At 40.4% G+C, this 14,894-nt stretch overlaps 1 protein-coding gene across 1 annotated transcript; it reads left to right on the top strand.

Annotated features, from left to right (window-relative positions):
• The first annotated feature begins 5,648 nt into the window (after positions 1-5,648).
• Positions 5,649-10,431, top strand: GALR2 (galanin receptor 2). Its single transcript, XM_015819715.2, has 3 exons — positions 5,649-5,743; positions 5,969-6,349; positions 9,651-10,431. Exons 1-3 carry the CDS (start codon positions 5,649-5,651, stop codon positions 10,429-10,431), a joined length of 1,257 nt encoding a protein of 418 aa, XP_015675201.2.
• The last annotated feature ends 4,463 nt before the right edge of the window (positions 10,432-14,894 follow it).

A 14,894-nucleotide genomic window follows, 5' to 3' on the forward strand; every position in this document is an offset into this window, starting at 1 on the left:
CAGGGATGGGAGACTTCTGACTTGTGACCTTTCCTGCCAGCTTCCCCACTACCTTTCTATGGAAGCCGGCAGAGAATGTTGAAAATGATAATCATACAGATGCAGGACAGTGCAGCTGGTTGTAAGTGCAAACAGGTTGTCGTACCCATGTCACGATCACATGGTCATGGAGGTGGTTGGATGACTGAAACTCCAAGGACTGATCACAGTGCTGTCATAACAGCCCCTGAATTTTCTATTTCTATTCTATTTCTTCTATTTGATCAAAGGTCAAAAGTCGAAGACTATCTGTACCTCCTCATTTGACTTTTCATTCCCAAGGGCATAACTTTGCATTTTCCTTCAGGTCAGGTCAGCATCAACCAATGCTTTCCAACTTAGTTAAAGTGAGCATAGTTACATATTGTAGCATTCTTTGAGTACCTGAAAATATATCACAGAGAAGAAAGTTGACCTGGCAGAGAGGAGTCTATGGAGTAATAAAGTTATGGGAGAACAGATTCCAGTTAAAGATTAAAAAATAATGGGCTCTACTAAATGTATTAGGGAGGAGCATCTAGATCAGCGGTTCTCAACCTATGGGTCGCGACCCCATTTGGGGTCGATCGACCATTTCACGGGGGTCGCCAAGCAAGGCTGTCCGCCATTTTTTTCCCCTTTTCTGGCGGGTGCCTTACCTCCCTTGAGCTGGGCCAGCTGGTGGTCGGCCTGCTCCGTCTCTGCCGCTTGCCAGCTACGCCTCGGCCGGCGCAGGGGGCGGAACCACGCATGCGCGGCGCTCCCGGGCAGGGAAAGTCCTCGACTTACGACCAGTTGGGTAGTCCTCGACTTACGACCGGTTTAGTCCTCGACTTATGACCGGTTGGGGGTCGCGACATTAAAAAGGTTGAGAACCACTGATCTAGATGAAGTTGCAGATTGAATTCCATAGCCTGAAGGAACTCTTTCATTTCTTTGATTTTGTTTGTACAGAATGAAGAGGGAATGGGAAGAAACCTGATTTGTTTAATTAAAATTTAATTGTATTAAATTCTAGTCATCCTACTGCATAATTGTACTTTATCTAAAACATTTTTTTTCAGTTGGGCCTGAATCTCCTTAAATTTAGCTTCAATGAATGATCTCTAATTCTAATATTCTTGAATGTGAAAAACAAATGTTTTTTTCTCCCCTTTGTTCCTAACATGTTTAATATATTTGTATTGAATCTCATATTCTTTGTCTTTGTTCTAAGTTATGTCTTTGTTCTAAGTTAAAAAGCACCCCTTTCCTTTTAAAGCAGCTCTTGTAATTTCCTATAATTTTGGTTGCTCTTTCCTTGCACAAACTCCTTTTTAAGTGCAGTATTTGGAACTATGTACCAGTCTTGGAATTGGGCTACTGGATGTGTACTTGTTTAATCCATTGGAGTTCAACTCTTCTCTCCAAAGAATACTTATTTATTTATTTTTCCAATGCTGATCACAGTGGGAAGGGAAATAGATAGGCTCCAACTAGTTCATTTTCTTCACCCTTCCAGCCATAGATTATATTCCTTCTCTGAGCTTTTTTAATCATTTTGAGCCGATAGGAGGGATATTGTTTTGCCTTGTAAAATACATTCACACATCAGCTTTCAATGGTACTTTCTGCTCTGTTATAACCGCTGCTTTGTGTGATACATTTCCCAGTTGGAGGATGATGATATTTTTCTTTAAAATGAGCTTGGTAGCAAACTTGCATCTCTTCTGCCTGTGGAAGGACATAATAACACGAATAAAGGTTGTTAAAATGCTGTTTCTCGTTTTTTTTTTCCACACTGCCTCTGTGGTTTCTGTGCAATTTCCTCTAATCTGAAAGGATCCATGTGCTATTCAGCACCTTTTGGATTGTGAACTTTTGAATGAGAAAGCCAGTGGAAGCTGATTTACTGCATAGTGGGTAACTTCAAAGCCTCAGTGTTGTGTTGCTAGGATAATGAGAGTAAAGAGATGCTTCTTATCTGATGGCTCCCTTCCTAGTCATGTTTCATGTTTTACAGTGTCTATATTGAAAGGGAGATACAAGTTTTCCTGCTAGGTTCCAGGAGCATCGAATAGAAGTGGAATTGTTATTCAATTTTCTCAACATGTTGCCTTCTAGATGTTTGGATCTATAATTACCATTATCCCTGGCCAACAGAGAGATTCTGAAAACTACTGTGTAAATACACCTGGAGGACATTAGCTTGGGAAAGGCTTCACTAAACTTTTAGTAAAAAGAATGACATAAAGAGAATAAGAGCTAGTAATATACATCTGTGTCACAGCCAAAGCAGAAATCTGAACTAGAACCATTCTCTCTGAGACGTTTACCCAGTCAGTCTATTGCAGAGATCCCCAACCTTTTGGGTACCAGGGACCGGTTCAGTGGAGAGAGGTTTTGCCGTGGAGCGGAGGGGGTGTGGTTTCATGTACTCCTGCATACCATGGGCGGGGCTTTGCTTGTTTGCGCAGCCCGGTTTCTGGCATGCTGCGGCCTGGTGTCAGTCCATGGACCAGGGTTGGGGACCCCTGGTCTATTGTATTTCCTCAAGCTTGGTGATTCAGTAAGCATTTATATTACCTGAGAACTGGGCATTCTTTCTCCTTCCAGGATGGACCCTTCTACTGATCAAGCTGTTTGGTGATCGGGGCACATATAATTATTGGAATCTTTCCTATTGATGTCAGAAATGATGAAAAAAGTCTATCAAAACAATTTTAACTCCAAATTGTTTGATTGATAGAAGTTCTGAACCAGTTCTGGGAGTAAAGTTTCAAGCTAACTTTTAGGTTATCTGAATATCTTTGCATGTCTTTTTGGCCAGAGAGGAGACACAGTCCCTTGTAATATTTCCTCCTGTTGTTATTCCAAAGCAGAATAAGAGGCTGAACAAAGTGCTTGCATTGTAAAAAACAACCAGATGGGCTGCAGCTGCTTGGTCCACCTATTGTCCCATGCTCATGCTCATCTGGGACAGCTGGAACAGTATCAGGGTGGCTGTGTGCTCTAAGGGAAGTTAATTAAGGAAGAAAATGAATTGTTTCCTTCAGGAAGAAGCATGAATTGAGGCACAGGAAGCAAGAGCAGCTCAACTATTTGTCACCATACTGCATTTTTTTGTTGTTTTGTGATCTACAGTTAATCTATTGGTGGCTATGATTTGTGGCAACCAAGTGGCAGCAACTTATACTTATTTATCACAACCCCTCTCTTATCTATCACAACAATACACACATATGTACACATACACCATCTATCTATCTATCATCTATCCATCCATCCATCTATCCATCTATCTATCCATCTATCTATGGATTTTCTTGTAGTTCTAGCTTGAAATGCTGGCGATAAAGAAAAGTACCCATGTAGAGAGAACAGTTCACGAAGCAAGAATGCTGCAACTGTAGCAGTTTCAATTAAAAGGCATTGAAATCCTTTTCCTTATTCATGTGTTGTTGTTCCTTAATATATTTCCAATAGTGGAATGCTGCTTAACTGAAATATTGCCTTATTTGAGGCTGTCTTAATTGCTCCATGGAGCAGCTCTTCTTTGTCATAGGTTGTCTTTGAGACTCTTTCATCATAAGATCTAGGCTTGTTGCACTTTCCGTCCCAAAGGGAACATTATCAGAATCCCCATGGGTAAGGTTTCTTGTGGGAGATCATCCTGCTCCAGAGATACAAGAGGTTCCATCTCTACCATATTCCAGAGGGCCATCAAAACCTGCCTTTTTTTTCAAAGAGGAGATATTCCACATATTATAATGATTGCTGTAGCTATGGTTTGTATGTTTAAAATTATACTTATTTTTATGCATACAAAACAAGTATAATTTTAAAAATGCTATCCACAATTCCACCAATATCCTAATCTGCTTTCTGTATGAACCAGAATCCCCTTGAAGTCAGTTCATACAGTAGATGTATTTAAGCTTCCTAAATAATACACCAAGTTGCTCAGATAGACTTACTCATAAAATAGATTTAAAAAGTGACTTATGTGGAAGAAATGGTCAGAATCTTCCAAAAGAAACATTGAAGTGAAGGGATTTTATTGTGCTTATGATTTTAGTATGTTTAAGTTTGACATTAGCATTTATTTTATATGTAGTAACCATTTTATATCGAGACTTATAGTGTTATCATGTAATCATTGTTTTGTTATTTTGTAATCATTATTTTGTAGTTAATTGCTTGATCAGATGCTTTATATATATATATATTGGAAAAGTAAGGGCTTCATGCTTTAAGTATAGGTGATTGCTTATATGAAAAGAGCACAGTAAGGGGAGGGGGAAAAGGAGTTACGGATGGAGCCTGGGTTGCTGTGTATGAGTCATCGTCTAAGAATTGTTTTTTTGTGCCATCTTATGCCTGGTACCAAGACCTGATCTTTTTGTTCTGGAAAGGTATAAAAGGTGGAAGACATCTTTTCTGCTTGCTTGCCTTCATTCCTCTACCAGCCACAAAGAGGAATCAGGCAGCCCCTCTCTGTTTTGATCAAAATAAAATTGTAATCTTTGTTGAAACCTCGGCTCAGGAGTTTCTTTGGCTCTTTTAAATTCCTGAGTAACGCTGGGGCAATTGTGAGGCTAAGTGGAAAACCTTACAGAAGTCTCTCAAAATTTAAAGTATCCTTAAGTTCCTTTCACAGAGTAACCTAGTAGATTTCTGATATCCCTGATCACAAAACTGCAAGGAGGAAAGTACGTTCTGAACTGGCAAAACTGATACAGATCTATTGCCTTCTAAATCCTGTCCTCATTGCTTCCGCCTCGCTTCCGTGCTCCTGAACTATATTCCAGTCAACTCTTTGCCGTAGTCAACATCCACAATCGACTATGGTTTGCAAATCATACTGGCCAAGTTCACACATTCCTCTAAGCCAAAGCCAAACAAGCCGATTTATGAGTTGTGTGAATCCCTCCCCATTGAGCCTACTCCACTGCCCCTGCCCCTTCCTCAAACTCTGAATTCCAGACCCAGTGTCCTGAGCATATATATCCCTTGCTCCTGGTTGCTGATGTTAGTGCAGGCACATTTTTAGAGATAACATTTGTCAGAATCTGAGGAAAACAGTATGTAAAACATTTACATTGGCCCTATATGGCAACTGTCAGTGAATGTACTATCACATTCCCAGTAGGTGTTTGAAATGTTTTGGATGAGAACTTGCAGCACAAGAGGTTCTTTTTCTGACCTACCAGACTGTGCTGTTCATTCAACTGCATTTTAAGTTCTCAGTGGAAACTTCCTGAAACCTTCCAACTAAAACACTTGGGCAACTACCTACAGTAAATGATCAGAGAGAATATCTCTCTCTCTCTCTCTCTCTCTCTCTCTCTCTCTCTCTCTCTCTCTCTCTCTCTCTCTCTCTCTCTGTGTGTGTGTGTGTGTGTGTGTGTGTGTGTGTGTGAGGAGGGGGCTGTATTTCCATAGACACCATTACTTTTATTTTGGCTGTTTGTCTCCCTGGAAACAAGGGGATGTCTTGAATATATTAGTTGTCCCCATGAATATGATGAAGGAGGATTCAGCACAGGCTGAATATAACAGGCTCGGAGGGGAATATAAAACGGGCAGTGAGCACGACTGGCATGAAGTTTAGTCTCAGCTTGCACACCTACGAGAGTGGCTGCCAGTGAATGGTTTCCTGTGAGAGGCACGGCAGAAAACCAAAAAGCGTTTCAGCACTGCACAAAGTGGAAATCCGCTTTCAAGAAAAAGTACAGCTTTCACAGTATGTGATGGCAGACAGAGGTCTGGCATCAGTGAATGGAAGTTCCTCTGATCTGCAGGATTATAAATGGAAAAGTAGCAGAAAATATCCGCTAAGAAGAAAATTGTTATTTTTTTTTTCCCCCAAGAAGTTTTGACTGAAAGCAATCTGCAGCTGTCAGTGATTTGAGCATTTCTGGCAAATCCAGGGAGCGAAAGCATCTTGACTCCGTTTCTTCCCTACCAGAGGACACTTTGCTTCCAAGATGAACAGAACACTGACCCTGTTAAACTCTTCAGGGGTTAGTGAGAGCAACACTTGGCAGCTGATCTCTGTAATCATTCCCTTGGTATACTCTTTGATTTTCCTAATAGGCACCGTGGGCAACTCTCTAGTCCTTGCAGTGCTGCTGAGGAACGGGCAAGTAACCAATACCACCAACCTCTTCATCCTCAATCTAGGTGTGGCTGACCTCTGCTTCATTGTCTTCTGCGTGCCTTTCCAGGCCACCATCTATAGCCTGGATGATTGGATCTTTGGTCCCTTCATGTGTAAAGCAGTGCATTTCTTCATCTATCTGACCATGTATGCCAGCAGTTTCACTCTCACAACTGTATCCTTAGACAGGTGAGTAAGCTGAAGGGCTGGGGAGAAGGGCTGGATTTTGAAAGTCATGGTGTAGTTTTGGAAACTACTATACGGTTTTAACTTTCAAACAATTATAACTTTCCAGTCTCCCTGAACACCTCCCCCACTTTGTCTCATAACCTGCAGGGAGAACATGCATCTCTTGAAAAACTCAGTTTAAAATACTGTAAGTTTAAATTTAAATGAGTTTAAGTGGACAGCCATACTATATTGCAAGGTTTTGCACTAGACGGCTATTGGAACATCGTAATGTTGTGCCTCTCTTATAGAAAAGCAATATTTTTGTTTGGAAGGGGTTATCTCTAATTTGCAAAATGTCAGGTGCATTGGTAGAGTTATGATATCAACAACACCCAATAGTTTAACTATTACATTTAAATTTATTTTTCTGCATTTATACAGAAATATGATATTCTAACAGTCATTTAGTGTAAAATCTTGCAATATAGTGTGACCATCTATTCTAGGCAGTTTCTTGCTGATGGAGTAGATGAAATAAATTACATACATTAATTCAAAGCATTTACAGAGTACCTTTACCTCTGCCTCTATTGAGTGGGGAAACTGATGAAAAATATAGTGCTCTCTCTCTTATTCATATGTTCAGTTACATCCAACTTTCAGAGACTTTATAAACAATGAAATGTCTAGCATCTGCTAGGCTCCTGTCCCATTTGACTTTATTGGGGTGTAACTTAGATATGTAGGTACAGGTAACCTCCACAGGCAGTTTTTATTCCAGTAAGGGATTTGTTATTCAGAAACTTCATTCTGCTTTCAGATTTTCCTTCCTGCTTTGATGAGGGGGGTTTGATTCTAACATTAAAGAGCGTATTCTTTTTACTCAATGCAACTCTAAATTTTGTGAGGACAAGTCATTGTTTGTCACAAATTATCAGATCTGGATGCAAAGACTTTATTGGTATCTATATTGCTATCTACCATCTAGCAGCTGTCTTGATTTTTTGCAAATGAAATTTGGCAACCTTAATCTGATGAAACCTCAGTGAATCCTAGCTGTCTGGTGATATATATTTATTCTTTTATGTGTAAATTACTCACAGATTGTTAAAAATATTCCCATGAAAATTGAAAAAAGTTCTATAAATTATTTGGGTTAGACATCTTAGACATTTAATATAATAGAATATAAAATTAATAATATGATATAGGATCATAGTGTGCTCTTTTTAAAGAATAACATGCATTCTTTTTATTCTTTTTAAAGAATAACATGCATTCCATATCACTAAACCAGAACACACATTGCTGAACAGAACACAAGTTAGTCTGCAACAGAAGACAAACCATACTTTGCATTATTCTTCAACTGCTTCTGATGCTGCTTATACTTGTGGTTGTTTCCTAATACTTTTATATACTGTTGTGAGTTTTACATTCTCATGTGAATGTAATATCTGTGGATATGCATTATGTCAAGATGATTTCAAGAATGAAGAAAACACGTGCATACAGCCTGTGTTTCAACATAATTGGAAAACTGTTTTTTTTTAAAGAACGGAGAGATATTCAAACAATTATTCCAAATCAAATATCGAATATTTTTAAAACACACATACAGTGTAGAAGTGATTATTCCAACAGCCTTTTACATTTACCAGTTTTCCAGTATGTGGACCAGTACACTAATTCTAACATTTCCAAACATTAGGCAGGGTACACTAATGCTTGCCAAATAAGGAAGGCAAGGAAAAGAAACGTCAAGAAGCTATATATATCTAAGGAAGTTTGAGCGGTTTCTACTCCACATGGAATAGAAAGCATAGTTTTATATATATATAATGGAAGTCACAGCTGATGGCAGCACCTAGCCTATCTTGCTAATCTAAAAAACAAACAGACTAAGTAATGTTGCATATTTTTATTACTTTGAGAGAAGATCACTAAGAAATCCCAGAACTTTAGATAAGATTGGAGAATTGAAAATCCTGGGAGAAGGCAGTGCAAGCTGTTTCTGCAGCTATGTAGGCTTTCTCATTCCTGGCATCCTTCAGTTCTGGTATCCTTCAGATCTTTGGACTTTCTTTTCTAGAACACAATAGTTCTGTACCATGGTACTCGGCCAGTGCTAATAGTACTAGGATATATGAATTTGTGTACAAATACGTTTTGTCGGGTAGCAAGATATTATACACACACATACACACCTAGTCCTTGACTAACAGCAGTTCATTTAGTGACCTTTCCAAGTTACAATGTCACTGAAAATAACTTGTAACTGATATAGCTGTTTTTCACACTTACAACATTGCAGCATCCCCATGGTCACGTGATCAAAATTCAGATGCTTGGCAACTGACTCATATTTATGACAGTTGCAGTGTCTGGGGTCATGCGATCTCCTTTTGCGACCTTCTGACAAGCAAAGCCCATAGGGAAGCCAGATTCAGCCTTCTGTCTCAAGAAAAGTGTCAGGTTGTCGTTAGGAATTTTGTAATACAGAAACTCAAACAAATCTCAGAGTTTCCATTTCAATGTATGTGCTAACATATGGTTATCTAATTTATCCACTTTCTAAGATTCTATAACCTCTTTTCCTAACAATGAACTCAATTAACGAGATTCTGTGACTTTTGGTTTCTTGGTCGTGGGCTGTTGATAGGAGGTTAACATATTATCCATTTTTCTTTTTAATGCCGAGAGCCTTTTCAACCAAAACTCCCTACCAAATACTGTATATTAAAAACTATACTTGAAAATGTCTATATCTACAGTATGTCCATGTTGGGAGGAGAATGTGTAATGCTTTTTAGCTTAATTCTCAATGACTGGACCAAACCTTTGCAAAACATTGCATCACCAAACATTGGCAACTTAGCTAGGCAGAGCTTCCCCTGATCCCAACTTGAAGAAGTGGTTAAAATCCTTTTCACTTTGTGAGATGGTGACTTGTGACTTGTTTTGTATACAGCACAGCAAAATGGAGCACTCCTGAAGTGTCAGTATAAAACCAATAAGGTTTTAGACTAGCATGGTAAAGAACTATACTCCAGAGGCTTCCATACCCTTCCCAGTTGTTGTCTCCTCCTCCTTTCTTTTCGCCCTAATACTCTCTGCCCTTCAATACCTGTGGCTACCATCTCTCCTAACATGAATATCTTTCAGTTCCCAGGAGGAATGCTCTGCAGCCATGGCTCTTTACTCACAGAATACTATTGTACTCATCTAAGTAGTTGCAGGCTACTAACTCTGAATTTTCTTTACCTATTGGCATACCTCAATATTGTAGCTTTTCCTTGCTTTCCTTTTGTCTACCTAGGTATTTGGCTATAAGGTATCCTTTGCATTCGAGAGAACTAAGAACACCTAGGAATGCTGTCACAGCAATTTGCTTCATCTGGGGTCTTTCATTCATCTTCTCTGGACCGTATGTCAGCTACTTCCAGGAGTATCAGATTGCCAACATTACTGTCTGTCATCCCATCTGGGAAATGTCACAGCGCAAGATTATGGATCTCTGCACATTTGTCTTCAGCTATGTCATCCCAGTGTTGATTCTCAGCTTCACCTATTTAAAGACCATCCGCTATCTCTGGACATCTGTGGATCCCATGAAAATCATGTCTGATTCTAAGAAAGGTAAACGCAAAGTCACTCGGATGATCATTATTGTGACTGTTCTCTTCTGCCTTTGTTGGCTGCCCCATCATTTGGTCATCCTTTGTTTTTGGTTTGGCTATTTTCCCCTCAACAATGTTACCTTTGTGCTCAGGGTCCTGTCTCACCTAATCTCATATGCCAATTCCTGTGTCAATCCTATTGTCTATGCCCTGGTATCGAAGCATTTCCGGAAGGGATTCAAGAAGATCTTCAGTTGCCTTCTGCATAAAAGAGTAACCAACAAAGTTCATGTAGCACAGGTGACCCACACAGTTAGTACTTTGGAGGCAGACTTGACAGAGGTAATGGATGTCAATGAGCCTGTACATACAGGAGCTTCTACATGCTGTCACATCCCAATTCAGACATGGAATGAGGCAGAACAGCTGAGTCATCAAGAGAAACCTACCAATTCTTTTATCACTTTCAATATTACTTAAGGTAGTTCTTGCAGTAGTGGCTTCCAATCAAAGTATAATTGCTATAATTGTTTAAATGTAAAGATTATTTTTCAAAACATGGGATTAAAAAACCCTAGAATTGACAGATGGCTCAACCAAGGTTCCATATAGTTATTAGTTATTGTTCCAAAAATAAGTCTGTGCCATAATTAATCTATTGTAAAAAGATCTATAATAACAATGGTCATACCACACTGAGGCCAAGGTGACCACAAGAGTGATGGGTAGGGAGCTACTTGAGTGGAATGCTTTGTACATTTTTGGCAGTGTGTTTAATTTAAGAGATTAGCCAGCAATCAAATATGAAATATGGACTAAGAGAGTGCTACAAGTATACTCTGTATTACTGATAATAGCATTCTATATCTATGAATGAGATTAGATTAAATGGCTCTCAGGTCTTTTTTAATCTTTGATGCTGGGAGTTTCAGACAAGGAAGATAACTATGCCGGAGAATGAAGCTGTTTGTTTGGGTCAGGGACTTTGAAACAGTGGGGTGAGCTACCATGGACACTTGTATTGTTTGTACTCAGGCCTTAAACTCAGGCTCAGAATAAAATATTCTTAGGAACATGCAACACGGACTCACTAAAATTTATGTACACATAAATGAACTGTTAATCATGTTAGATTTCACAAGAACATGTATTATGTATGGTGATATACCTCCCACCCATTGTAAAATAAGAACAACAACAGCCTCTCAGTGTACAGCATGTGCTTTGTTGTTGGTTGAATTGGCTTCCCTGGGGCACTGGATTATTTTCTCCACAGGACCTATTTCTGTTATAATGGCTACAAGAAATCAATTTTGTTCTGATGGCAAGGACTAAATGAAGAACACTGGAGAGAATGTGCTTTTTAAAAATTCTGTCTAAAAAAATGATACTCATTTGTGATACTTATTTCCTGAAATTCAAATATATATGGCATTTGGTTTAACATGTCCTATTTTTATAGTAGAAGTTTGGATAAGAATGGATTCTTCTACAGCATAACATCTGGATGATTTTTTTTTAAATAAAGAGGTCATTACAGATTATCTGGCAAACATTGCAATGTCATTTGCACCAATTCAACACAAGGTAATTTTCAGTATACTTTGGTGTACAGTAAACTGAAATTCAGATATCCTCTTGTCACTTTGGACAATCATAATAAATTGTTCTGGCATTGTGTTGCACTGTAGCAGGTGCTGTTTGTTGAGTTTTTGTCAATTAAACCCAAGTTTGGCATCAAAGTTTCCGTTTTCTTCCTCCATCCCTCTTAGGCCAATGCTGCCATTTGGCAGGCCAGATCATCACCTGGTTTATACCTACCTCCTACCCTCAGATGGAATTGAGTCATCAATTATATTCAGAACTTAGCATATTTCTAATTTGAAAACAGTGTACCTTCACAATTGGCTGGTAATTCTGGGAGTTGTCATCCAACACATTTGAAAGGTAGCAAGTTAGGAAAGGCTCTCTCCTCTCCACTCATGATGAGAAGGATGACAAACAAATTTAATAAATAAAATAAAAATAATGGCTACCACAGACAAAGGGGATGGCCTACAGGCTACAGCTGTGTGGGAAGTTGCAGGGTTAAACCATTGGTTTTCTACCCTTTGCTTTTTAAAATCTATACAAAGATATAATCCACTGGTTGAGGGTGCAATATTATCAATATCTTGTGATATCCAGCCTCACGCTGCTACCAATACTGGGCTGGAAATGCCATTAATATTTTGTCCTGGTTTCCAGAGGCTGGTAGGGTCAGTGTGGGACTGAGTAGGCAAACAAGACAGAGCTGCTGCTGTTTTGTTTGAGGTTCTCTCTTGACCCCAGTGTTGTCACTGGATAGAGAAATACAATTCCTGAGGAAGCAAGTCCATAATTTAGGGGTCCTCTTGGACTCAAGATTATGCTTACAGCCAGGGCAGGTGAAAGTTTTGGCCCAGGGGCCTTTGTTCAGCTTTAACTAGTTTACTAGTTGTGCACTAGCTTATATGCCTTTACCCCTTATATACAGTTTAATTCACTAACTCATGCCTTCATCCTGACCTGGTTAAATTACTGCAACATGTTCAACAACCTGTGGCAGCCTTTGAAAACCATCTGGAAGTCCAAATGGGCCAGAATGCAGCAGCTTGTCTGTTAGTCGGTATACAAGACCAAGAGCATATTACTCCAATGCTACAAACCTGCCTGGCTTCTTCTAGACTTCTAAGAACAATCCAACATTCTGGCTTTACCACCTAGATACATACTCTCTGAGGACCACACTCTCTACCTGAGATTGTCCTGCCCGATGCCTCTGTCCTGCAGAAGCTGCTGGTAATACCTCAGTTTGATGGAAGTGGAGAGGACTGAAGTACAGGGGTGCTGCTATTCAATAGTAGTATTGCTGCTGTGAAAATGTCTCCCATGGAATTGCCCTCCCTTTGATTTCTTTTCAGACTGTCTACTCTAATGATGGCAAACCTTTTGGGCTTGCTATGTCAAGCATACACAAACACACACACACACACACACACACACACACCTAAATGAAACACAAACAGTTCTTTCTCTCCCCCCCCCATCTATTTAGTGGCAGTGCTGAGCCTGGACTGAAGTAGAGGCCCAGGCCTCAACTTCACCCTAGGACAGTGATGGCAAAACTTTTAAAGACCGAGTGCCCAAAAACCGCCCCCGTCCCGCCTGTCCCACCAACTCCGCTCTGCCCCCAGCCTGCTCTGCCCCCGCTCCACCTGCCTCCACAACCCACTGCAGATCGCCCAGGTGGCCCAGCAGCGCCATGGTGGCCATGCCCTCCACCCGCATCCTGCATCATCATCTGTGCACAATGGAGTGCGAGGGCAGAGTCTTGTCTCCGCTGCCCGGCTCCGTGTGCTTGGCTGTGCTGCTCTGCATGGGCCGCATTCAGGGGCGACTCCCCTCTGGGGGGGGGCTGCTGGTGAGGAGGGAGTCATGGGTGGAGGCAGGGCTGGTGCGACAGCACGTGTGCCCACAGAGAGGGCTCCAAGTGCCGCCTCTGGCACGCATGCCATAGGTTCGCCACCACCGCCCTAGGGCCTCCACTACCACTCAAAAAGGGCCACCTCAGGTTCGGAGGCTACACAAGAACACAGCCATTCTCATATGGCCTCCGAAAATTGGATGTGAGGAGGGCACCCTTTTTAGAATTATTGATGTTGGGGGCTAGTGAACACAGGCATGTTACCTGAAACTTCATGGTGTTCACCTTTGAAATGGGTCTCATAGGTTTGCCATCACTGGCCTAGTCTGAAGATGCTAAAAACTGAGCTGTTCTGGGGATCGATTGCTGACTGAAATTATGCCATCTTGCTCAATGTTATCGATACTGCTTTACACCTAGGCCTTTGGAAAGGCAGAGGGAGATCACTCGCTTCATCTTGCTTGCAATCTTTTATTGGTTTCTTATAATTTCTTTGCTTTATTCTGGTGAACCACCCAGAGCCACTGAAAGGTAGACAGCATATAAGTTTAAATTAATTAAAACACAGGAGACTGTGAGTTTTAGTCCCTCCTTAGGCATGAAAGCTAGCTAGGACTAGGTGACTAGCTGGGCCAGTCACTCTCTCTCATCCCAACCCACCTCACAGAGTTGTTGTTGTGGAGAAAATAGGAGAAGGAGTATGTTTGCCACCTTGAATTATTTATAAAAATAATAAAAGTGGGATAAAAAAAATCTAATAAATTAATAGTATGATATTTTTATTATATTGTTGGCTTATTTTCATGCATATGTTCTATATTTTTAATACATGAACATGAATGTTTTCTTTTTTTTAATGTTTTATTGATTTTCTAATTTTACATTTAAGTATTTAAAAAGCAACGAGACTTCCGGTTTGCCGCCGCAGCTACTATGGAAGCTGGAAGGCAAGCTCCGTCTTCCATGTCCAATTTCACACCGCTGGGGGACCCTGGAAAAGGTTGAAAGTTGCCCTGTAGGGGCAACAAGCAAGGAGGGGACCCCCGCTTGATCGCGGGAGGATGATAGCCCTTCCGCTTGATCCGGGGCAGCCCTCCAAACCGGCGGATGAAAGACCGGCCATAGAAATATGGCCCGTCACTAGGCTGCAGGCAGCCGAAGTCAAACTTACCACCAGGCACCTATAAAGCAGCGCAGATGAGACTGGGTGAGTTCTGAACCTCTCTTCAATCCTAACTATTTTTTCCACCTGTATAAGCTGCCCAAAATATTTTTCCCCCTGTAGAGAGAGGGAAGGGAAATTTTATCTAACCCTCTAAAAACAGCGGCGACTGACTATTGAGGGGAGTTTAAAAGAATAACTGAAAGAATAACCTGATTCTAACTGGATTTCTATCTTTCTAAAATTTGAGGACTAAAAGATTTCTTATTCTTATTGAAGATTTGGGTTTTTACTTACAAAAAAGAAGTAAAATTGGAAAAAGGATTATAAAAATTT

The sequence above is a fragment of the Protobothrops mucrosquamatus genome, unplaced genomic scaffold (genome assembly GCF_001527695.2).
Source record: "Protobothrops mucrosquamatus isolate PMUCROS unplaced genomic scaffold, P.Mucros_1.0 scaffold969, whole genome shotgun sequence".
Classification (NCBI taxonomy): domain Eukaryota; kingdom Metazoa; phylum Chordata; class Lepidosauria; order Squamata; family Viperidae; genus Protobothrops; species Protobothrops mucrosquamatus.